The sequence below is a fragment of the Temnothorax nylanderi genome, unplaced genomic scaffold, assembly GCF_030848795.1.
Source record: "Temnothorax nylanderi isolate EJ_2023f unplaced genomic scaffold, tnyl_v1.0 TNYL_tig0025_pilon, whole genome shotgun sequence".
NCBI lineage: Eukaryota > Metazoa > Arthropoda > Insecta > Hymenoptera > Formicidae > Temnothorax > Temnothorax nylanderi.
Window position 1 is genome coordinate 872813 of NW_027249087.1, and position 27163 is coordinate 899975.

General features: G+C 36.0%; 1 protein-coding gene across 6 annotated transcripts in view; it reads right to left on the reverse strand.

Annotated features, from left to right (window-relative positions):
• Positions 1–552: 552 nt before the first annotated feature.
• Positions 553–27163, reverse strand: part of Rbp6 (RNA-binding protein 6) — a 598496-nt gene continuing 571885 nt past the window's right edge. For 4 of the 6 annotated variants that reach the window (XM_071701372.1, XM_071701371.1, XM_071701374.1 and 1 more), the window contains 5 exons: positions 21535–21639; positions 20404–20469; positions 16384–16661; positions 15127–15191; positions 553–14699 (listed from right to left, as the gene is read on the reverse strand). In XM_071701372.1, the coding sequence (XP_071557473.1) occupies positions 15150–15191; positions 16384–16661; positions 20404–20469; positions 21535–21639 (491 nt within the window). In that variant the 3' untranslated portion in view covers positions 553–14699; positions 15127–15149. The remainder of the gene's footprint in view (positions 14700–15126; positions 15192–16383; positions 16662–20403; positions 20470–21534; positions 21640–27163) is intronic. The other 2 variants (XM_071701376.1, XM_071701373.1) reach the window with 1 other exon arrangement.

The following is a 27163-nucleotide window of genomic DNA, read 5'->3' on the forward strand; positions in this document are numbered from 1 at the left end:
CGCCAGGCAGCTGCATCGGCAACGTACTTTGGAGATGACGTCACAGACGTTCTTTTGAACGAGAGGTAAGAAAAGTTCGAGGCAGAATTAATGCAGCTTGATGCGCGCGGATCTATAGTTTCTGTCTAATGACGATTATAATCAAGATCAATTTGTGTCATGATAATTACTTTTGAATAATTATTTCCTTTTAGGATAATACGGCACGTTCAAAGCTCCACGCATCCATAGCAGCCCTTCCATCCTTCGTTAGCGTCTCGAACATGTAAGTATGTGTGCGTGATGTGCCTAAATAAATCTTTGCCTACTTAAACTTTCAAGTAATTACATTAATTTACAAAAACTTACAAAAATTACAAAGACTTTTTAGATAATTACATTGTTTAATTCGTAATTCTTATTTGCACTTACGCAATTCTTTCACGTATTAATTCTTGCGATAATTAAAGCTGTAAATTTGTATTGAGTAAATTAAAGGAAGAGTGCATAATTAATGCGACTTGTAATCGGCTGGTCGAGAGGTAGGGAGTAATGAACCACAAAGACGTTAGATTGAATTGAACAATGTCCATTATATTATATATTTTATTCCCACATACACACGGCACGTTGTGAACCTTTTCTTAAATATTAATAATATTATCGTAATAATAATAATAATAATCATAATCGTCATCATCATCATCCTCATCATCATCATCATCATCATCTTCCTCGTCATTATCCTCGTCATCGTCGCAATGATAATAATTTTCAATAATCATAAGTAAACAATAATAAACATAATAATGTGAGAGAATTTCACGTGAGTTATATTTATATTTATGTATATATATTTATAATAAATCATATATACGCAATAATCATCGTATTATATAATATATATTTATATGTACAGAGGGGTATAATATATATTGTTATTCTTTATTAGTTTAATATTTATAATCGCAATATTATATTTATTTTTGTTTGTATACATACACAATTAATTAGATTATCGGCCCTCGCTCGCGCCTCGTGGCGGATAATTTCTCACTTTCTATCTTTTGTTCCTATCTCGCTCTTCCCCATCTGAATTATGAACCCGGTAGTCCCGGTACCCGAGACCGAGCTGTGTTCTCTCGTAATCGCTCGAGTGCGTAAGCGCAATCGATCGATTTCGCGTCTCCCTCGTGCGTCTCCGTTTGAGAAAAGCGTCGCCGACGGACCCGGAGTTCCTTCGATCGACCGGGTCAATCGATCGATTCGCTTCCTCGAACGCAGCCTCGGCGCTCCGCGGTCGTTTTGTTTTGTGTTTTTTTTTATTTTACAAAACATCCATTATAGTCTGGCCGCTGTTGGACGGAGAGTCGATAATTCCCCTCGATTAACTTACACCTCGGAATCTTACTCGAGCAATTGTGAACGGGTTTGTCGAATTTCTCAACGCAACAGTCGCGATCGCGAAAAGGGGGACGCTCGGCTCTCCCCCCCAGTAGCGGGCCTTTCATAAATATTCTGTACAACGTTATTATTATTATAAATCATCAATATATCTTATATAGTCTTATCGTTATGTCATTTATTATCGGTAGTGTAAAATTGAAACTTTTACGTACTTACGTAGATTAGATTAGCGTCTGCACGCCCGCTCGCACGCGGGCGGCCTATCGTTATGTATATATACCATTTTTTGTTCTTTTTCTTTTAAGTCGATACATAATTGTATAATTTAGTATGTCGCTATATGTACTGTAATCGTTTACGATTAGTAAGAATATGTAAAATTGGTATTTCACCTTATCCCTTGGCTTGCTCGTTTATAATTCAATAAATCCTCGTTTAAGCATCCACATAATCGTTTAATATACATGGAATTAAGAGGGGTTTAGTTATTGCTTGTTATATTGCAAGTTTCCTCATTGCAAGCTATGCCGTTCCGTCGAGCTTTTTCACGGTTCCCCGTTGCTCCTCTTTACTCCGCTTATCGCGATCCTTTCGCTGTGAATCACAGAAAGTATGCTCAAAAGTTTGCTTTTCCTCGTTCGCTGCATTACCGATGTCGATAATAACACGTCATCAAGCCTAACATACAATATAAATATTTGTCGAATTATCATAGTTTGTCCCTGCTGAAATCAATCGGAACTTAATCTCTCGAAAAATGTAATCTTTCTAAAATGTATAAGAAATGTCGTAATTCACATCGGTCGACATCATGGAAATAACGACACACACCACAACGTGCTTATATAAATCATTCAGATGCTTAAGAATAATGCAATGCGAACAAGCTGCTAGTGCCATTATAGAAATCATTCTGCTTTCTGGAAAACGTAGTAAATGGGTTTAATGTCATTGCACATCAAGCGATACGTTTGGTACTACAAATTTTTCAAACATCATAAATTTGATTTAAAAAAAAAAGAAAAATTCGAGAGTTATTTTACCGCACAATAAGCGTAATGTAATTTTCTGTAAATAATAAGCTTATTTTATACAGAAAAAAAGAAAATTTTCCAATATCTATTCTATAATGATAAATTTGCTAATGTCGTGTTACACGTCACAGATCCATTTGATATGTGATTTTGAACAAATGTGAAACTATAGCTTTCTTGCTTTGTGCTTTGATAATCGAAATAAATGCATTATTATACAATTCTATAATTTGCAGATTTCATTGTTGAGTGATGACGTAACAAATCATCAATGAACGAGGAAAATAAAACAAAATGCGATCGTAAGACATTCACATCTCTTTGGTTTAAACGGACATTGACATAGCACGACTGTCAAGATATTAGAAAAAGAGTACGAAAGATTGCTTTAGTTAAAATCGCATTATATTAATTTATGTAATGCAATATAACCTGGATCTGAGAGAGCGCGCGTTTCAAATTATTAGACGATCGTTCTAAATTGCATTAATTAAATTACAGTCTTGCGGCAGATAATTCAATACCCTTATGCGATAAATATATATATATGTATATATATACATATATATATAGACATTGTATAAAACGGAAACTGTATCAAAGATACGGACGTATATTGTGGCTGGTCAAAGAGCTAACTGAAGGACTGATAACATTTTGCAGTTATAGAACCGCGTTTAGCAAATAATGAACCTTTTGAGAAAGTGAATCAGCAGTTTTTCGCGATTCGATAACTGTAATGCTATGAGCGCTAATGGAACGGAAGAAACATTTTCGAAAGATTCACGCTCTGCCAAACCTTTCCTTACGCGGATTGCCACTGTTGTGCGCCCGTATCGATAGAAATTGATAAGAATTATGTAACGTACAGATAACTATAGTAATGATAATTTTTCGGTGGAGTCCAGGTATGACGTTGATTAGTTCGACGGTTAGCAAATCCTTACTGAAGTTCGCACTTTTGCACGCAGGAAGAATATTAACAGTTGTCGGTTACATGTAACGGCACATATGAACATACGCCGAATGTAATTACATCGTTATATATCTAGAATAGTATGATGCGTTGTGAGTGTATATATAGCTTATATACATATTGTATATGGGGTTATATTATATATCATATTCGTGTGCGTGTCCAGTTGGACCGTCGTCGTCCGTCGTGTCGCTAATATTATCGAACGTATCGTCGCTTAGCAAGCCTCTATTTAACGCAAGTAACTTGATTTAAGGGACGACGAGTGTCCCTCCGGGACACGTGACACGTCTCGAAAGCCTGATAAGGAAGCTTAACGCATTCACTGCCGCTTTTTATCTGTACGAGCAGCTCTTCGCTTGTCTGGCCATTCAGATCTCGCGAGAGCGAAGACAACAGTGCACTATAGTCGGCAGTGAATGAGTTTATATATTCAAGCGCTATTGAGTTGTAACGAAAAGGAGCGTCGTGATATGATGAAGTTTGTAAGTGGCCAACGCAATGTCATTAGTATTGACAGGAATAACGTATATGATAACATACTAATCGTAACAGAGAATTCAACAGAAAAGAGATAAACAAGAGTCCAATTTCCCGTATGGAAAATTATTAAATCCCAATAGGACTTTCATCCTATTTAGCTCCGTGATTTAGGCTTAAGACTAGATACACGCGATCGCCAAACAGTCGTTTACTTGACTTAAGAATCTGTCTACTCGAGGCTCAACCGATTCAACCGTGCACCCTCTTTCATTTGCTTTCGGGATTATCTAGCTGCCGATAGAAAATATACGGGGTGGCTTTATTTTGCATGTGTCCTGTAGATGGAAAGCGATTTCGCTCTTTAAAGTGGGTTATTTATCTTAGAATTTTACTCTCTGAGAATGAATCTTAACGATAAAACTTAGTGCCCACTTGGGGTTTTTCGTCCTGTTCGTCGCTCTTCCAGAACAAGTTTTAATAGTGAAACTGTCTGTTTCACTGTCAGAAGTAAATTTAAATGTACATCAATCCGTTAATTTTATTTCCTGAAGGTTACTACAATTTTCCGATAAAAATAGAATTAAAAATTGCACTCAATCTACTTAAATTGTTAATTTACCCGGCCTATCATATAACATTTTAACGATTTTTTTTTCAACAAAGAACTGGAATGTGCGTACTTGAATTTTGACGAGTTATTTACGAATGTAGAAAATTCTTAAATGGACACGCAAGTTTTCGGTTCAGATGTACATACGTCCGAAAATAAATAAAGCACATAATTTCGAGAACCGATAATACTGTTGTATCCGAAATTATTCGTTTCATAATTGCTTATCTAACTACGACTCTATACTCCGTCCAACGAGAGATCATGGTTGATCAAACATAAATAACGATAGCGCACAGAGCCGCAACAAGGTGTTCGCGTTAAATTATTTTTATTTTTAATAAATATTGTCTATACTATATCCAATACTATTAAAAATAAAAATAATTTAACGCGGACACCTTGTTGCGGCTCTATGCCCTGTTATTTATGTTTGATCAACCATGATCTCTCGTTGGACGGAGTATAAAGAGTTTTCGTTCGATACTCTCAAATCATTCACATTCGCGGGAAGAGCTACGGAGGATCTGATCGCATTTTCTCGCAATTTGCTTCGGCCGGTGGCTCTCGCGTTCGAGGAAACCAAAATTAAACGCGTAATTTTGTGTTCCGCGCAGCGAAGACACACTAAACTAGCTATTCTAGGAAACGTATTCTTTTAAATCGAGGAACAGAGTGTGCGTAAAAAAATGATCAAGAGATCGATATCGACAACTCCGTGAAAAGTGGAATTCTGACGTCTCGCCGTGTGATGTTACGTTTGCGTCAATGTGTTCCTGTACTGGCCGTATAAACGCGCGCGCATGCGAATGTGTCATATATATGCGTAATGTATATGCGTTTATCTATCGTAGCAAATGCGTGTACATTTATATAATATATCCTGTGACCGCAGATTTTTTTGTTTTCGCGAAACTGTGCCTTAAGAATCTCCAACGAGAATTCTACACCGGATCGGTATTTTAGATGCTGACGGCGTGAAATCATGATTGTGTGTGAAAAATAGCGTGTATAATTTTTAAATATTAATTATAACATATTCGCTCGCGTAGAGAAGAGCAGTGTGTGTATCCTTACCGCGTTTGAACGTTTGGTAGGTTTTGAAGGTTTGAGCTTGAACGAGTGTGTAGGAATTCGCGTAGTTCGACGGTGATGTCCGTGCGTGGGCAATTATTGCCGCGCAATTAGGCAGAAACGCGGAAAAGTTTCGCGTAAACTTCATAATGGGTTATACACGCGCCCGCGTGGTGCGTTGTAATCCTCATTTATTTACTTCACCCGCGATATAGGCGATAACAACAATTAATCACAAAGGATTCGCGCGTGCAATCTGCTACTGCGCTTCGCCGTTTAAATTATTACTCGATATTGCTTTTTTCCATGCATATGAAGTAACGTGTGCCTGAACGATATTCATTCGTTTCTTTACTCAATTATTCATTTCACTTAGCAGCCTTAAATAACGTGATTCTCAATGCGAAGGAAAATGAGGGGGAAAAAGAAACTGCTTAACTTGGCCGAAGTTCGAACCACAGTAGAGCCACAATTTAGTATCATTTTTTTCTAATTACACTGCTGCTTGCTGACACCCGAATACCATGAAGGAGTAGATAATTGATCATTAAGTTCATAGCGCTTTGATTTTATCTATAGAATATTTCCTTATGTTATATATATGTCTTACAATAATTCATAATTAAATTTATTTAAATTCCTTGATGGTGTTCTGATATCATCATTGATGTGTATATGCTTAGATAATGTATATCCTTCTTTTTCCTCTTCTTTGTATCCGGACGATAACTCTTCTATCAATTCGCAATGAGAATTAACGTCGCGACGCAAACTGGACCATTGCGATTATGTACATCGCGTTTGTGTATGTATATATGTGTTTTTGCGAATGAATGCATTTTGTGACATTAGCGTCTCTCGTTCAATCTCCCCGGTCATGTGCTCTCGTTTTATCGCCACCATTTTACGGAGTAATAAATTGCTTAATTAATCAATTAATACCTGCTCTGCATGCTTTTGTCCTTGTGTGTTCTCTCTCTCTTTCTCTCTATATATATATCCTCATCATCATCATATATATATATATATATATATATATATATATGTATATATATATATCAATCTCATCGTAATTATTATCTTATTATTTATACGTATGAATGTCTGTGTGTGTGTATTTATATTTATATATGTATATGTATATCATGTACGGTCGCACGAGGGGCGGCTGAATACGATCAGCGATCGGTATCGTATTATTTCACATCATCTACCTCATATTCACATAATTAAATTGTTTTCATCTAAATAGGTCTTGTAAAAAAAGCTCTTGAGGATCGCGAATAGGCTCATAGAATTTAGCCTACTTTAGCCGCGCCTCGCGCATATAAGCCTCCTAAGAAGGAGTTCTTAGCCACCCCGTTGCCCCCCAATTATACCGCAATCGGTGGTGATTCAAAATTTTCAGTACAATAGTATATTAGCTTTAAAACAGCAATAACTATATATACAAATGCATAAAACAATGTTTCAATATATCTGTTCATCTCCATAATCCTCATATCTTTTTTCACCTTTCATATATATCTCGTTTATATATAATTATAATATATATTTTGTTTTTCTTAATCATTTAATATATATGTATATATATTTATATGTGTATTTATAATCATATTTATATATTTATATTTTTATATACTGTATATATATATATATATATATATATATATATATATATATATATATATGTAATATTTCTCAATTAATATATTTTGTATTTATAAATATAAACGCATGGACTATACTCACATATATTTTGCTTGTTCTTGTTTCTTACAAACTCATTTCTCTTTCTATCTCTCTCTTTCTTTCTTCATCACTCTCTCTCTCTCTCTCTCTCTCTCTCTCTCTCTCTCTCTCTCTCTCTCTCTCTCTCTCTCTCTCTCTCTCTTGCGCGCGCCCCTCCTTTCTTCTCTCTCTCCCTCTGCCTCTATTATTTGTCATTCGTTCTTTCTCTTCTACATATGTTTATTTTATGCATATTTTTCACTCTTCCTATATTGCACTCTTTATTCATTATTTTTCTCTTCTTTTCCTCGCCCTTTTTCTCTTCCTTTTTCACAAACAATCGTATACACATGTATACATACGTCCAGACATACACATACACACACACATATACACAGATACTCACTCATTCACTCACTCACTCACTCATTCACTCTTTCACTCACTCTCTCTCTCTCTCTCTCTCTCTCTCTCTCTCTCACTCTCTCTCACTCTCTTTTTCTGTCTTTTTCTCTGTTTCTCTCATTTTCTTTCACTCTTTTCTTCACGTCATCTTATTTGTATATTACGATTTACGATCGCCTCTTTCTAATTAATAATTGATCGTAGATTTTTTCGAATATGTATACATTTATATATATATATATATATATATATATATATATATATATATATATGTATATGTATATTTAAATACATACATATATAATTCTTTCTCTTCCCCAGGAGAGAAGTTGCCGGAAGAACTCCAATCGTCTCAAAGCCGCTATCATTTTATTGGTGAGTGTTTGCACATTTTGGTATACTTATTAATATTATATGGAAAATTGCGATTCGAAGAATATGTAAACCGATGTAAAGCGAGAAAGACGAAATGAATAGGGAAATACATTATGTTTAAGAGAATTAGATTATTTTGAAAAAATTAATAAAACAGATTTTAAATTGTAGCATTATGAAAGAATATAATTGATCTGAGTAGGTTACTATTTGTTTCTTAATAAATTATTGCCTTTTCACAAATGACGGTATACGATATACGATATCCAGTGTAAAGGATGATAATTAATTATCAACTCAGACTTTGTTCAAATATTTAATATTAAGTAATTTTTTAAAAATTGTAATAAATTATAAAGGATTTATAATTGAATTTTTTAAAGCGGCTTTTGAGAGGATTTGAAAGTTTAAATTGCTCTAAATTTTGTGAAAATTTCGAGCTATATTATTGACTTCTTGAACTAGATCACCGAATTAAATAATTCATTCCTCTTTATCTCGATTCACCTCGATTTATATTATATCAGCGAATTGTATTAGTGTTTACACGAAAAGAAGCGCTATAAAATAAAAAAAATAACATAACAGAATTTACAACTTTTTGCGAGAAGATTTTAGTAGGTCAAGTACAAAACTTCATAATTCTGACGTTGGATAAAACATGATGAACTTTTTAGGCCGGAACCCGTTCTGAACATTAAATTGTTGATCGTTGGTTAGATATTCCGCAAGCGGCCCGGAATTCTCTCGGCCTTCTTTCTCTTTCCAATCGCGAAAAGTTAAAATTTATGTGCTTGACTGTGACCCATTTTCTCTATTTTGCTTTTGTCTCTCTTCCCCCCTATCCTTTAAATATATTTTATTTGTGTCTTCTTCACTGCGATCTCGCGCGTCTTTTCTTAAGCCTACGTATGATGAATCTCACGTTTACGCTCTACGTTTTGTTGAGCTGGTGTTATGTCCTTGTTTATATGTATGTGTGTATGTGCACATGTACTTGTATTAATCTTTACACCTCCCTTATGAAGCTCACCCGTGTGATTCTGTTTTCTAATATTTTTATTGTTCGCATAAGGTATATCTCTGCGCCGTATCTCCGCAATCCATCTTTGCCCCAATCCATTTAAAAATAAAATAAAAATAAAATATATGTTAAAGCGTATGATAAACATCAAGCACACTACGAAACAGCTTCGGTTCAGGTTCGGTTCTTATTTTATAATATTTAACATTCGATAGCGCAGTGAAAAGAAATCGCAAATTAAAATGTAGAGAACAAGAGAATAACAACACGCGAATGTATGCATCTTCTTAGCTAAAGCTATAAATAACGGGAATACTTTGTGACTGCGAGAGTTTGCAAACTTTTCTTAAAAAATAAATATGAGTCCAAGATTTACGTACATATAATTAATCATATATACACAATTTAATCGTTTAATAATTAGTAAATAATTTTTTACGGCAATTAAATAGATATGGCTCTCGGGAAAATATGTAGCGATCAATAAATACTAATCATAATTGAACATGAAACCAAAATATATATTAATAGAGAAAATATATTTGATTGTTAACAAATTTAACATAATTTCGCTATAGTACAATTTATTTGTATATGTTTCAACTTAGATAATATATCATCGTAATAGCCGTTAAAAAACTGTTTAAATTCCACTTTATAAATTCCGCTTGTGAACACATTTCATTTATTATGTAACGAATGTATTGCATTCAATTTAAAATATGGATTTATTGGCTCTCAGTTGTTCCTCCGTTTCTACTGTTTTAAATCAGTCAATGGAAAAATAATATTACAGTGACAAATTATCACAATTTTACAATATAATAACCGCCTTTTTCTTATACGGTAATAGTGCACGCGTTCACCGATATTTTTTTCTGGCAATCAAGATCTGAATCTTCTATTCTTGTAAGAAAATTACACATTTTGGATCTACTTTAATATTTTGCTCATTACTTTGAAAATCTAAATATACATTAACTTTCGTGCTTATAAAAAAATGGCTTTTATTAAATAATAGTTATTCCAACAAAAAAAATTTCACTTATATTTTTCATTAAAAAAGGCGATTGTCCAAATAAGGTCAATCGCTTTTTATATCTTCTTATGCAATACGTTTATTTTGAACATTTGTTTGAAAACATCACGTTTCCCTTTCACGTTTCATCATTCTCTGGGCTACAACGGGACAGCTATCATTCTGTTTTACTCACAAGAAGATGGGCGATGTACAAAACGTTGGTGACACACGCGATCGCAGTTTGCCCACTTCGTCTCTCTTTTCCCAGTCTCAATGCACTGTTTCTTTTTGTGCCTTCAAACAAACCGAGTTTTATGTCGCGCGCATAATTTAGGAACTTAAGAATACTGTGACTTCTCGTCGATATACTTTAATCACCATCTTGTCGCTGTACGTCTCTTTGTGGTCATGAAAAAGTATTGCTAACGTTCTTTAAGAATTGACTCGTTTTGCACGCATTATTATATTCCTCTCTTTTCTCCGTTGCGTGCACGCGTTCACCGAAAGAAATAAAATGACTGTCGTTCCACGTGACGCACATATCCAATTTAAAATTATTTCTCTTTTTCTCTCTCGTTTTTTTTGTTTACCCTGTTGTTTAATGCAATAATAATAACAGCACGCATATAATAATCGCGTGTATATTCGTCGTTTATATAATTATAATTCATCGACGTTCTTTATTCTTGTGAATTCAATTATAGTAATGATAATATGTAATAAGGAACCATTTATTCTGCGATATCAACGAAACGCGAATGTCCCAGTTATATAAATTACGCGCATAATTTATTAAGGGCGATGCGGCCCTTGTCGACAGAAAGAAGGGAGGAACCTCTCGTAAATCCTCTGCCAATGCGATTGAATTTCTCATATTCCTGCATTGTGTATTTTAAACGTACTGCCATTGTACTAAAATAACGGCTCGAGACCTTCTTTTATGCGTGCAATTTTTATCCTAAAAATCAAAAGATTTCGATATATTTTCAATTTTGTTTGTTATCTAGTTCGTTTTTAAAATTCAGTGACATTTTGTTCGCTACAATACATTACAAAAGTGCACGCATAATAAAAATTCAAGTAGTCCCAGATAGCAGTCAGACGATAAAGTGATGTCTAATATAGATCAAAATAGACGTCACTATGTCGTCTTTCAACATCACTTTACTTGAAATTGTATCAACAATAATTATCATTAATCGAGATTAACATAAAATTTGTTTATATTATACGGCTAAGATTTTAATCTAGACAGTGATATTAAATCAATAATTCAGAGTTAGTTGAGTGAGGACGTTGATACACAACTTAGCTTACGGATGTTGATAATTAACTCGGTAATGATGGTCATTCACTGAATTGAACCGTCTCGTCCGGTTATTTAAAGAAATAACACTAAATCGATCACTCTGAATATCGTCCGAGATAATAATTTCTATTCTCACGCTAATTGAAATTCCTCTCGTCTTTCCGCGCAATATCATAAGGTCACGACAAAGTTAACTTAAACTCTAATCACCAATAGTCCATTGGAATCTATCCAATCTTCGCTGATTCGTCAATTGGATCGCGTTATACAATGTAAAGTTAAATGACATTATCCGAAAGAAAGAGGAGCACAAGTGAGGCTGAACACGGGAAAGCGACTTTAGAATGCGTTGACATTTGTTTTCTGCATTGTATAACGTAGTCCAATTGAGGCTTGGATCTCCAACGGGGCCTACTTCTCTTTTATGCCGAGTGGACCTTGGGCCTCTCCTAAATCCGAAATATTATTGGAAGCGCGATGGGACGCAACATCCGATGTCCAGCCATATTTGCGATATATAGATTATAATATAATATTCACTCTCACGTTTATGTCTTTCCTCGCTAGCCCATTTTAGTCCCTAGATCTAATCGCAACCGCTATTAGCAGCCACGCATTTTAATCCTAAAGGGTAACTCTTTCGCACTCTCACGCACGCTCTTATCGTCTTTCTCCCTATCCCTTTCACGCTCGGTCTTTCTCTCGTATAACTTTAGGTTTTTGTTTCTCTTTTTTCCCCTTTCTCATTCGACATCTCCTCGTCCTCCCGTTAAGTTAACGTTTGAAGCGTATCGTCGACCGATGCTCCGTATATCGCGGACGAAGATTACGCGACATTTCTATGTATATATATTTTATATACTACCATCCTCTTTCAGCTTGATCTTTTTCCGATCGTTTGATCTCCCGCTGTATGAATCTTACGTTTGCACCTGTACGTTTATCACTGACGCTGGTTAACTAAATTTTTCCTTGCTTGTTTGTGTGTTGTAAGTGGGATTATAATCTAGTGAAGAACCATGAATCGCTAGACTCACACGCCAACCAGAGCTAAGTTAAGCCAGACTATCGGTGTAATTCAGCCTTAGACGATTAGACGCCGGAGATGTGGAGGGTGTGTCGTAGCTTTCGTGTGTACGCGTGTACGTGTGTGTTTGTGTGAAATGTATCGCGGTAGTTTGCCGCTGAAAAAAACTCTCGTACTTCTTTTTCTTTGATCGCATTGGCTCGTCTATAGGGTCATGCATATACGGCATTATTTTAAATTAATTATACGGTAATTTGCGTATGATACGCGTAATATACGTGCATATATGTATATGTATATATACATATATGTATATATATGTATATATACACGTATACATATACATATATGTATATAACAAGGGTTACTGCATGTAATCGGTTTTAAAGCTATACAGCGGCCGATTGAGTCATAACAGTCATTGTCCGGCACCTCCGGAAGCTTCAAGTGGAACTTTGAAACGAGCGTTCGGTTTCAATCAGAATTACAGAGTAGCATAAATCGCCATTTACACCCTGATTTTCCTTTTGTTACAAAAGCAAGAACACTGCCATCGCGTTGAGTGATTTTATCATGATGTATAATTTAAATATATCTAATATAATAAAAATGTTATAACTTTTCGCGAAAACTATTTTAATTACCGTGTGAAACATAGTATTCTTTTAAAATTTATAAATCCACAGTGTTTGTAATCATTTTATAAACGCATGCCTTAAGACATGTTTATTTATTAGGACATAAATGGCGGATTTGTCGGCGAAGTGCAGTTAAAGAACTTCCGCTATTCTGTAATTCTAATGATCCATTACTGTGTTAATTTTTCTGAAAATCTTCCGATGTTGCGCATCTCATCGCTTCGAATTTGCCTCATCGTGCATCGGCCCGAAATTCGACGGCAGCTCTTTTGCGTGTCTTCCCTCTTCCCACAAATAATGCTAACAGCGTGACATTAAGTATGTAACACGCCTATGTAACTCCCTCGCTCGCCCGCCGCTACATCTTTCTGCATTATTTCGTTGCGCACCCGGGAAAGCAGGACTGCGACAGGACAGGAGAGAAGCACCGTTCCGCCATTTAGCCAGCGAAAAGGCACGTTGGGAGAGAAGAAGGAGCTTGAATCTGCATGTGCAGACGTAGAGAAAGGGCAGCAAAAAAGATCGCTTGATTTATCCGCTCTACTTTTTCATCAGCCTTTTTTTTTTATCCCTCTTCTCTTTTTCTCTCTTCTCCGCGTCATCGTTCCTCTCTCGGCCGCCATTAAACCCATCAACCCTTTCCGCGCATACGATTAAAACTTGAAAGCCCAGAAACAAAGTCTTTCCCAGGTGTGAACGCGCGTATGTGCCTATCATTATATAATATACGCGGGCACGCGCGGTGCATGGCGCTCGTTAATAATTGCAATCGCCAGTAATCATGTAATAATTAATAATTATAATATTCGTGAGAGTTGGTATCTCTTCCGTCTCTTTAACTGCCTTAAATACTAGAGGTCATACGTTATCGTCTATAATAATTATCAATTATTTATATATTTATATATATATATATATATATATATGTGTGTGTATATATATATTTATATCTTTATATATATATATACTATTTATATATATTCTAGACTTAACCGCTTAAATATTTAGCAATTAATAATATTAATTTAATTTATTATTATTATATTATTATTTCTTTTATTAATGTCGGAGAACGGGCTGGCGTCAATACGCAGTTTCGGCCATAACTAGCCTATTGCAGCGCGCGTTGTTACCTCTTCCTGTTTCCGCCTGACGGTCGGTCTTCCTGTCGCTTTTCTCATCTTTTTCCTCTAGCCTTCTCTGGACGTCTTCCCCGTTGCGTCAGTTTCTTTCGCTTACTCATCAACAGGATTAATTTTCTTCTCTCTATCTATAGTTGTATCCAACTGGATTCGACTAATGCTCTAAATTCTTTCTTAATGCATTATTACACATTCGCGTAATGTTACATCCGGTTATTTACAATCCGGATTTTAAAGTTGCATCGATTGGATCTTACTTGATAGTTGCCTTTTGTTCAACATTATTCGTTTTTTTTTTAATGTATTGCAACTTTTGATCGTTATTTATATCTTTGTATCTATACAGTAGGCGTGTAAGTATTATTTTTTCGTCCAGAGATCGTCCACTGTGTTTAGCTGCCTTAAATCATCCATGTTGCTTATTATATCAGGCGACTGTGCTGCGTTCTGCCGTCTCGTCCATCCTGGCGAAAAAAGAATTAAGACTTCAACAAGTTAAATATTTATCTTCTGAAAAAGCGGCCAGTTTTAATCGATTCCAAATATAGTCGACAAAAAATAAAGACCGACCTAAAATCTCTTCGAAGAAATGTTCCAATCTCGTGAGTGTGTTTCAAATGTATAAAAATTAAAAATTATTTGTTTTTCTTTTAATATAAATCATTACAGAAAATAAGATTAATTTCATTATTATTTGTATTGATATTCTATTACTATTTCACGTAAAGTTGTTTCTTGTTAAAATAATGCTATGTTAAAAAGAGATTGAAGAGAAAACTGAACTATTTAACATGTTGTACATAGTAATATTGGTGAACGCGTTTTTAATAAATTTATCTCAACATAAAACGTAAATACACTTCACCGAAATATTGTCGATGGCATACATACCAGTTATTAGGTCTTAACAAGGCTCAATGGTAGCCATTAGTGAACGCCGCTGGTATTAGAGGACCCTGGAACAATAGAATATATCGATCTCATCAACCTTTCCATAAAAAGAATGACTATTACACAATGGTGTGAGCACAAAGATAAACCCGTACTTTTGCCTGCATATCTAAAATTGCAGCGTGCAATTGCGGTACTTGGCCTTTGAAGTTGTAGAATCTCTTTTCTTTTTGCTATATTTTTCGAAATTCCACAATATAAAGATAATAAGTGACAAAAATGCGAAGAATAATACGCGAAGTGATGCTACATGAGAAATCTTTTGGGTATATTAAACACGTTGATATTGCAGAGAATGAATATATTATAGAAATCCTATAAACAATATTAAGTTTATCTTCGATACAAGCCAATGTAATAATTGTCATACTATACCTGACGGACCAGAGATGTATTCATAAAATATAGAATCAGAATATAGAATGTATAAAGCGTATATAATATGTACATCGAAGCAATCTTTTTTTGTGAGATTGAAAACCGGTTGCATGAAATATAATGTATGTTTGTAAGAAGGTATCCACATTTGCTTGTTATAAATGTATAAAGCTGATGAAATTGCAATACGGAACGAAACGATAAAGAGCTCGGTCGATGGTCAAATTATTTATTAATTTTGCAATATTTTATTACACGTGTGTAAAATTCATTTCAAATTCTTGCCTGTAATATAAATTTTTAACATAAAAATATGAATATACATTTTTTCATCGAGTTTATTTGGATAATTTATTTTACCAACCATAAATACATTTATTAAAAACATTGATATGCTTATACATTTAGGAGAATATTTTAGCAGATTCTTCGATATTCATTAAAATGCAATATAAAAACTTTTATTATTAGCTTTTTTCGTAATTGTTTCTAGTTAAACCAATCGTTACTTTCTCTGAACTATCTTCCGGTTTTACCTCACATATTGTCAGTTATAAAATTCTGTTTAATTAACGAAGTTCCATTGACGAGACTTGTTAAGACATAATTAATTTGTTTTCAACGCAATAAATCGTACAGCTTACGACGTTAGCGATGGGACAAGTAAAGTAATTGGGTAAAATCTGATTGCCGGACTAGGTAAACCCTGACTGAAATGCGGAAGTGACTTCGACTGTATGCTCTTTATCCTTACGTTGCATATCCTTGTCGGGAGGGGCCCGATCCGATGAATAAAGGGGGAACATTAAGTGGACTTACGGGACTGTAGTTGAGCGGGGCACGGGATACGGCGATCGCGGGGAACGCGGTCGTGGGGGGCTGCGGGCTAGCTGCGGCCTGGACGTAGCTTGCGACTGCGGAATCCGCGGCTGCGGCTGCTGCTGCGGCGGCGGCGCTCGAGCTGTACATGTCAATTGGGCCCGGTGAATTGGCCGCCGGGAAAGACCGGCCCTGCGGCCCACCGTGGCCGCCGGCCCCGTGCGGCGACGCCGGCGGGAATCCGGCCTGCGCTGCGGCCGCCTGGTAGTTGTTCATCACTGCAACGAACCCGCGTCAATGTTCACCCTCTTATCTCGATTCGAACGAACGTCGTTAATAAGGCAAGGACAAACCTCAGCAAAGGCTTTGTTCTTGCCTTTCACGGGACGCGCGAAACGCGAAAATACTCATAAATTCGCTTCCGAATTTAGACTTTGTTGAGAAATGCCAAGAATAATTTTTAACATCCTCAATTACCGCGGCTCAGCTTGTGAATAATGTAACTGTTGTAATTTAATCAGACTGTAATAATATAGTGTCGTTAATAGTGTAGTTTTACATTAATATTAGTTCTTCATTTATTTTCATTATAAAGAGAACAATTCATTTTACAAAGTTAATTCATAAAGATTCAGCTTTGACCGTGCTAGAGTAGTTGAGGATCCAAAAAGATGTCATCTCTCTTATCTAACCGTTAAATAACTATTAAGCTGTATTTAATTTTCAATCTTGTTATTGTAGCGTACGCTACTTTACAACAATTAAACGTCTGAGTGACAATTATGGGACGTGAATATTCTGATTGTTTCATTCTGCCCGCGATAGCGATACGAGCGTTGCATGCCTTATCCTTTTCAGGAATCTTCCATGCAAGTACCTTGAGGCACGTTGCTCCGTTGGCGTTTGCCCCTAGTTTTTAGCTTTTTCGCCTCTTTCCGCTTACTAATATCAAACTCATTTCAGTTGTATAACGATACGCTCTAAACGGGTTAAATCTCATTAGAGATAAGGTTCTTTTTAACTCACATATATTATACAGTGTGATATTTGTTGTAACGAGCTCACGCATATTCGTGCACAAATGAACGACGATGATCTCTGGTCTACATTTTACTTCAAGGACTGTGCATGTTAAATGACCACGCATTTAAATGATCGCGTAAATGCCATTATATCAAGGAGTATACGTATCATGTTTACACACATTGAATACAAGGGAAGGGATAGAGTCCATTTAACGAATACCTTCTCGTAATTTCATTGAAATGGAAAAGAAAAAGGAAGGAATGAAAGAAGACACTCATGAAGCGCATTGCAAGGCCAGCCTTTACATACGATCATAGAGATAATGAAAAAAGCGCCTTCCGCACATATATATGTACGACATTGTACAACACGTCACTGGGACAAGCAACGCAATCGCACGAGACAGTGATGGCGATCGACTTGAAAAGTTATGAGATACAACAGGCTTTCGACTACGATTACCGTTCTAACGTTTGGTTTGCACGAGGACTGATTTTCCTTCGTGCTCTTAAGAAATCAAATGGAGCAAAAATTGACAAGGTTGGTTAGATTAGAAAGGTCAAGCGACGAAAACTAAACTTACCCCATTTCGCGTTCAGCTCTCGAAGTAAAGAGCAAAGTAATTCAGCGAAGTAATTCAGCTCGCGTGAGAATACAAATGAGAAAAGAAATAAAATGTGAGGGGAAACTATGATGATGCGGATAATCACAAAATTTGGTGCAATGGGAGATAAGTCAAAAAGTGCTAATAAAAAGAGAGCGCGCGTTTTCTTATATTATTAATATCGAATAAGTTTATTAGAAATCTGAAGATTATAAATCTAAATAATAAATTATTTTATTCCTCTCGTGCCGACTATGGTGAAAGCAAGAAAATTCAAAAACAATATTTCATCTCTTCTGAAGAATTTAGTAAAATAACCTTGTCCTCCCTTTTGCACCAAATCCAATTGTTGGCAAGAAAATAATACTAATTATTGAATATAATATTAATCTCAAAAGCTAATTGTTCTCTTCAAATAATTGAACATCAAATGATGTTTTTTTTTCTAGTTATGTAAATCTTTTTGGCATTTCTAATTTTTTACTATACTTTTCATCCCTATTTGCAAGTAAAATATTTTCAGTAAAAGATGTCACGAGAAACATATATTACCCTTTCGAGCTTTTGCAGCACGCTAACGCATATTTACTGTATATGTATAATGTATAACAGCAGGGATTAAGTACTAATACGATTACTATATTTATAAAATGTTTTAAACTCTTTCTAAACCTTGCCAACAACTGCTCTTCGTTCCCATATACATACAACAAAGAGCGAAATCATAGCGAAACTACTCTACGCTACTTTCGAAGCTGTGTCACACACGGGAAAACAGTGTCTCGGCGTGTCGTCCGCATTCTGAAACTTTAGCACTCGTAAAAACTCTGACAGATAGCCAATAAGAAGCGGCGGAGATTAATGCATCTGACTCGAGCGATTTCGTATATCGCGCTCACGTTGTTCGCGCGCAAGAGCTCGCGTAAATGTCATACGGTACGTACTTTCGGATTAACGGCGGTCACGAAAGCGGAGGAGGAAAAGGACGATAGGAACGAGGAGGAAGAAGGGGAGAAAGAAAAGAAGGGCGGAGAAGAGCGGGTGTGCGCGGGAAGGAGGAAAGAGATCGTAAGCGGGAGGTACGCGAAGAATTTGAAACTCTCTCGACGGGAGCGAGGAAAAGAGAGGCCGATGGTGACGGGGCCACGGGAAACCGAAAGCGCCCCGGCGTACAATCTAAAAACCCATTCAGCTTTTAAACTCTTGACAATGGCGGCCGGTTACAAAGTTTTGTGTCGGTACCATGGTGAGAGAGAGGCGCGTAGGGATCGGGGGGTTGGAGGAGGGACGAGCGCGATTCAAAAGTTTGATTTATTTGAGAGGAGATTGCGGACGGCACGACGGCGCGACGGCGGGCAGATCGGGGGCAGATTTTAGATGGGGAGTGCGACGAAAAAAAAAAAAAAAGAACAGAGGCGTATTTCGCTGCCGGCATCTCAGCGCCCCCGCATGTGTGGCACTTCTCCTCCCTTTCGTTCGTCCGCGTCTCTCGGCGATTCGGCAGAAAGTAATCGCGTAATAATAAAGTGATGAAAAAAAAGTAACGAGACGGTATCCGTTAGAATTGAATGACGTTTTTCTTTAAGAAAAGACATTACTTGGCGAGATGAAGGAAGGTGCCAAGAAACAGGAAATTTCCGCTAAACTGTGAAATTATTCATCTCTGCGTTTATTATCTGACAGAATAAGCGATACGATCCAACTTACTTTATTAATATCCCGGGAATAACATCACGAATGACGTGATTGTCTTCCCACGACAGTTTCCGACAGTTTGTTTAGTCGAGATTTATGTATAATACAATATTTATTGACGAAGTATTTCTACGTATAATAGTCATGCACAGTATCATGCTTATCAAAGTAGCCATGCTTTCCGTTGCTCACGTACACGAATTGTAATCGTCTTCTGAAATTACAGACCGATTAACCGATCGAAATCTTTCTCCAACTGTTATTCTTTCACTAGATGGAGATTGATTTTGGAGAATTAATCGTTGAGGAACACATGAAATGGTAAAATTGGGAACTTTAAAGAATAATGTTTCACACAATTATCCATGTCTATATTTGAAGGTAGAATTCAGTTTGAGAAAATATCGCTGCAAAATATTACGATATTAAAATGAGATGACAAAAGCAATGATTGATTCGAACGTAATATTGCGTTTTATTCTGCAATATTTCGTTGAAGCGATCGTGAGCGTACTCTTTCAAAGATATTGCGCACAATCTTTATTGCTTGCAATCTCGCGTGACTAGTTAACGAAAAAGCCATCATAGCCGAAATTGTTTGTATTTCCGGGCGAATCGATCCGCAGCGCGACGAAGCGAGTCGAGAAAGCGCATTACATTTGCAGCCGAGAAGAAGAAAGACTTTTAAAACGTACCAGAAAGTGCTTGTGTAAGTAAGGGCGTGTTGTTGTTTGGGGTGAGTTGTCCATTGGTTAGATCCACTGAAACATAAAACTTCGGTCACAACTGCGCCATACTTGCAACACGCGTATGTGCTTTTGCTATTCATTTTCGTCGACTATCACTCGGCAATAGTCTGAAAACCAATGTATATATATATATATATATATATATATGTATATATATATATGTAAAAGGAAAAAAAAAGAAAAGAATATAGAACGAACAGAGAAATGATGACGCGCCAGATGGACGATTGAAAAGAGAACAGACGCAAAAAGGTGATTTTTTCGAATGTGTTGCTTTGTCAATCGTCTCTCTTGTTTTCGAGTTTCGTCCGAGGATGTCAACAATCCTCGAGTATGCGTGCCTTCTGCCTCTCGTCTTCGACACTCAAGTGCGAAAAGTGGCTCTTAAACGTTCATATTGACGGGGGTGGTTCTTGTATCGCGGAAAATTACATTCGACGGATGAGCTCGCGCGTGTAAGGAAACACGTTGGAAATAACGGAAGCGTCGTATATCGCCGAAAAGTGTGACAGGTGTTTTCTCGAGGCACTTAGAAAGCTTTCGCTCGTATCGTCGGTATCAGCTTTCTCCATTGGGCGAGGATGCTCGAAACCGCGTTGGCGTTTACCGCCACGACTACGGTTTCGATTCGGATACATCGGCTGGCTGTGGCAATAATGGAACCTAGGGGTATCGATCGCCGTCGAAACTACAGTGCGAGAGATTCCCTGGAGTAGCACTCGATGCATCGAAATGCACTTCGGTATTAATATGCATTTTCCGTACGGAATAGACGAAGGCAGAAATGTACGAAACGCGATAAACGAGGCGGAACGATTCAGGAAGAATTCTCGAGAATTGGTTGTACTTCGAAAGATCGCGCATATAAGGGGATTTCTGTATCAGAGATAGACAGAAAGAGAGTGAAAAAGATATATAGAAAGAAAGAGAATGAGATAAAGAGAGACCGATGATGACGAAAAGAAGTACGCGAGCATATGTGTGAGTGCGAATGTGATAGATAGACAGACGAAGAAAGAGAAGAAGGTGTTTCAAAGTGTGTATTTCGAGAGAGCAAAGTGAATGTCGACTTCATACATTTCTTCCGGAGTGCATTGCGTTGGACGTGTTGCATCGGCGCCTCTGTATACGCGCGGCCTGCATTCTCACTTCCTGTTCCGTGGTAGTACACCGCCGGCACTCCTAACATTAATAAAGAACAAGAAGAAAGCTGAGAATGATGAGAAACAAAAACGGGAACGGGGAGTATGATCTGTAATGCGAATTGTTGGCTAAGAAGAAACAAGGATTTATGTTAACGTACTGCGTGAATTAAATAACACATTGTGTTATTGTAGAAATATTTTTATATTACAGTTTAACTCTCGTCTGACAACGCGTGTAGTTGCGTAACTTTGTAGATACCGTAACATAATATATTGTAACATAAACTATATTTAATAATTTAAATTTAATTAATATCACGTTTAAATTGCATTTGAATTGTTGAAATATAAAAAATTCCTTTTCATATAAAATTATAAAAAATTTATATAAAATTCTTTTTTATGTTTCTTATACTTTCTATATTTTATTTTCTCTAACATTACACTATTTTTATATTAATTACATTTTTTATCTTTATTTTTTTATGATTTTATATATTCGTTTTAACTACTGTAGATTAGAAAAAAATAATTTTTTATCCGTTTTAATTCGATTAGTTGCACCTTATTGAAATGGTATTCCTAACGATGAATTGGTCACGATGAATTATTACATATTACTATAGACTCCTTCATTCTGTTATATTGTTAGTAGCTTAACTGAATTGCGAGCTGCAAAACAAATATAATTGTCACGCATTACATGAACATACTGAGAAAAATTAAAAAGGGAAATTAGACTAAAAAATTAAACAAAGCAATTTAAGATAAACGTATCAGCAAAAAATACTGTCTCAATTTGGTAGATATTACTTTGTAGTATGCCATACAGGAGAGGATCGTGGAAAAACTGGAATGCAAATAAGAGATGGAAATAGCCAGGAATAAAAGCGGGTTAAGCTTATACATTTTTTCTGTTTCTTCTCATATCTGCGTGGGTGTTTATAATATAAAATGCTAAAAATCAAGTTTTTAGTAACGGCATTTTTCCCGAACAATTAACACAAAAAATGTCTCAGAGATCGCAAATTTTATCCGAACTACATATATTAAATCCCAAATTAAGAACAATTGCAGTTATATAATAATATTGGAATTTTAAATATTTTCAAATTGAAATAATTTTGATAAGCTAACTCTTAAAAATTTGTACAAGCAGATAACAAAATCTTACTTTTCAGTTCATTTTGAATAGATTTGATTTTGTGCAAGTAACTTAAATCGCAGAATTGTATCTAGAAACACCAAATCTCAATAAAAAATGCGAACAAATTTCTATTTCAAGAAAATTGTATACTTAATGAATATCGATATATAACTCATAACATTATATCAATCAATACATAATATTATAAAATAAAATAAAAAATTGTGAAAAAAATACGTTTATTTCTTTTGATAATACATGATTTAGTCAATGAAACTTTGATGTTTCTAGGGTCAAATCATATTCAAAGCAAAACAAGGAACGGGAATTAACTCTTTAGGGTATAAATTATATTATGCATAAGCGATTGTGTGCGAGTTATATTTGCAATATATGTTTATAATCTATAGCAATGAATCGAGAATTGAAGATCGAAATCATATTTTTGATGCATTGTTAATATGAGGGGAGGGAATGGCCCTTCTATACCGTCGAAGGTTTTCATGGAGAAGCCTCGTTTTGGGCGTGCAACTATCGGCGCTGATAACGCGATTGCGAGAGAGGGTGAATGGACTATAAATCGTGGATCGACGTGATTTGTATGGGGTATCACGGCGCTTAATGGTGTGGCTTGTCTCTATCGACATGCTCTGACCGGAAGTTCCGAGCTGCCATAGTTAGAGGGAAACACTCTGTAGACCTGTCCACCGTAACCTGACGATTTACGTGCGTTTATATCTTTTCGATATTCGGCAACATAAATGAATCGCGTCCGACGAGAATGTGGAAATTGCGTACATAAAAAAAGGAAACATTAAATTCGGAATAATTCGGGGTAAATTAGATAAGAATCTGAAACAGAAGTTATTTATTCTAGAAGTCAGATGCGTCGGAACCCAGCTTGAATTTTGAGCTGGAACGGCAAAAATTATTGTATTTATACACAATTTCAGCTTGTATTAATGATAATTTTTCTTTGATTCACTAAAATACATATTTTCTTCGATATTACATGATTCATATTTTGATTAGAAGAAAAGCGTAAATAACAAGTAATGTGACGAGTAGGAAAAAAATATAATAAAAAATATTCGAAATGTGAGAAAGAGAGACAAAGAGAGAGAAAGAGAGAGTGCGTATATGTATGTGTCGCGCGCGATCTCTGGTCGGACAGGTTGACGAATGAAACGGAAATCCTTGCCAGCGGGCGTTTATCGGAAGTTTCATAAAAAGAAAGGGGCCGCACGTCCACGTCCAGCCCTCGAAACGGGTGCGGCTTCCGGATTTCGCGACAACCGACGGCTGCACCGATAGCTTTTGGGGTCGTATCTCGATCCGGCCAAAAATAGCGATACACATAAGCACACATGTATATCCATATACACAGGTGGCCAGCATATATATACATATATACGGGATGCTTCGAAGGTTGTTCACTTTCTCTGAATCACAGATATTAGGTAGGCACAAAAGATGTTAGAAGAAGCATATTCAGAGTCGTAAATATTAGAAAAATAATTATTTTAATGCCATGAGATATTATGTACGCTTGACTTATAAGTAATTGAATATTAAACAGTTATAGCAAAATTTAAATCGCAAACAAAAATAAAATCTTATTTCGCAAATAGATTTAAAATGGAGCATTTTAACATGATTTGGTATTACCGAGAGACACAATATTGGAAAGAAACTCGTGAAAACAAGTGAATATAATCTTCCACGGGATATGGAATAAACATCTCTAAATTCTTAAAAAATTCTCTAGCCGGATAAAAGTGTACGATCTCTGGGACATCCTATATAAATAGAAAGGGTGCGTATATACGTATATACTAAGTATATACTAAGTCTGCCCGTGGAAATCCTTATTGCCTGGGTTTGGCCGTCCATCGAAACGACCGACGCGTAGGGATCTAGGGCAAGAGTTCATCTATTTCGAGTGTATCTCCAGCTGACGTAAACGCGATCGAGACTTTAGATAAGGACTTCGCGCCGCGAAATCTACCCAGGGGACTCCGAGTGGTGCGAAACCGGTGAGCTTTGAGTCCCAAATTCTAGCATAGAGTTGTTCGCTCAGAGTTCGTTGGATGGAGAACGAGGGATCATCTAGGGTGATTCGAAGGTTATCACCTAGCGAAGAACATTCGACTTGTAACGGACGTATCAATACGTCTGTCACGAGATAATTTCGTTCGGAAAATTGGTTCTGCACTGAAATCAAAGATTTCAAAGGTACGTTTATATGTACGTACATATCTTGAAACGAACTATAAAGTTTATCTATGGAGGGCTTTAGCAAAAAACTGCACGTGAAGATATATAAAAATAGAAACAAGTTCTTTCTATTTTGAGGTATTATTAAAATATATTTTTCTGTAAAAATGATACCCGAATACTCTTTTCAATGAAGCGAGATCGATAGCGATTTATAAGTAGCGCATATTTCCACAAAAGTTTATAAAGATTTCTTTTCTTTTATACTTTTTTCTAACACAGATTAAGGGATAATAGGTGGTCAAACGATATAAAAAAAATCATTGCAAATGTAATAAAGGTTACCTATTTTATATTGCGTCGCCCCATTTTTAGAATATCTAAAGGACCTTTTAATGAAGAAGAGTAAGGGATCATAATTAATTAATTAAAGCAATACCGTTCAGCCCGGTTCCTTAATATTCTACTTTGTAATTTCATATTATAGATAGATAGAGTGTGCCTGTTTAAAGAGTATATATGTTAAATAGATGTTACTTCATAATGCAAATGTATTCATGAATGATGAATTGCATAAGCAAGACCCAAGAAGGTGGTTAGCGTTCTTCAATAAATTACGAAGGAAGATTTTAGAACGTCGAAACCCCTGAAAGCATCTTACTTGTTCAATGATTCATCATTGAACACGCAGATATGGAAGAGTTTCAAATGCTGAGGACAGTCTTGTACATGAGCACCATATACGTAATGTTGGTTTGCATCATAACAGCCATATATCGAAGCGGGCAGATCATGATCAGCGTCATAACGTGAAGCCATATTCTTCCATTGTTAAAGAGCGAAGTGCATGACATATTTGACGAAGCAACACATTGGTCGAATCATGTTGTTAATTAGCGTTGTACAAAGACGATTGTCATAACGAGCCGTTAATTCACGCATCCATGCTTGGTAATAACGGAATTGTTAGACAATACGTTAGATTAAGTAAATTAGTAGATATTTTCCGGGTGGTAGAATCGTTGGCACGTCCTAAAACTACATACACGTGTTAGTGGCTATATGCCGGCAATAATCGTAACTTGTACATATTATAGGCAAAATATATAAACATATGTAAATATCACCGTGACAGGTCGAAGTTTCTAAACTACGAACTCGTCAGTGTTTCACGCTGCTAACTCTAATTAGCGTTCTAATGCTAGCGGTCAAATAAACGTCAAGAAATAACGACGTTCGGGCGGTCTTACGATCGTTTCTAACTCACAAGATACTAGTCGCGAATATAGCAGGATATTATACAATTGCATAGGGAAATACAAGGAGAGATGAACAATCAAATTTACAGATGGACACACGACACACAAAGAAGATAATCACTCTCATTCTATCTACGTGTCTAATCTACTGTTCTATGAATTCTACACAGAAGCGTAGGCGAAACGTCGCAGCGAATCGCCCTATCGCTTTGCAAACAATCTTTTCGAAAAAAAACTACTTTATCTATGTAAATGTAATTTATTATAAATTTAGAACAATACTCAAGAAACTTTTGTCATACACGAAGATACTCGTTACGATCGCTCGAAATAAACTATTAATTCGGATATCTAACTATGACCTAAACATTAATCGAGGTTGCCAACTACATTTTTGGATATTAAATATAGATTGATGTAATTTAATATAGAAAATATTTTTCTCGCGCATCTCTTGACAGCACCCTCGTGTTGAAGTATCTATATATATTATTACATATGTTGCTGTCATATATCGCAGAATTGCATTTTTTTGCAAAGTCTGTGAAACTTTGCTTTAAGAGTGTGAGTGTAGTATGTGGGCAATCTCAGAGTTAACTTTGTTATTTACTCTCAATATTAATTAGTCGACAACGATCTGTTTTATACTACAGACTGCTTCTAACCAGAAACTATATATAATCGTTTAACTCGATTTATCTAAATTGACTACACTTTTGCACCACCGCGGGAAGATCAGAATCTCTTTCAATAACGACATTGTCGTTTTCGTTTAACTATAACTTGTTATAATCTTCATGTGTTTTTATAATCCATAAAATGGGCAATCGACCCGTTGTGGTTGAACTAGGCGTTTTTACTCTATAGACAATATATAATAATTAATATCACTTTATATATACGGCGATGTTTCTAAAAGATAGTTATAGGTGTAGCTA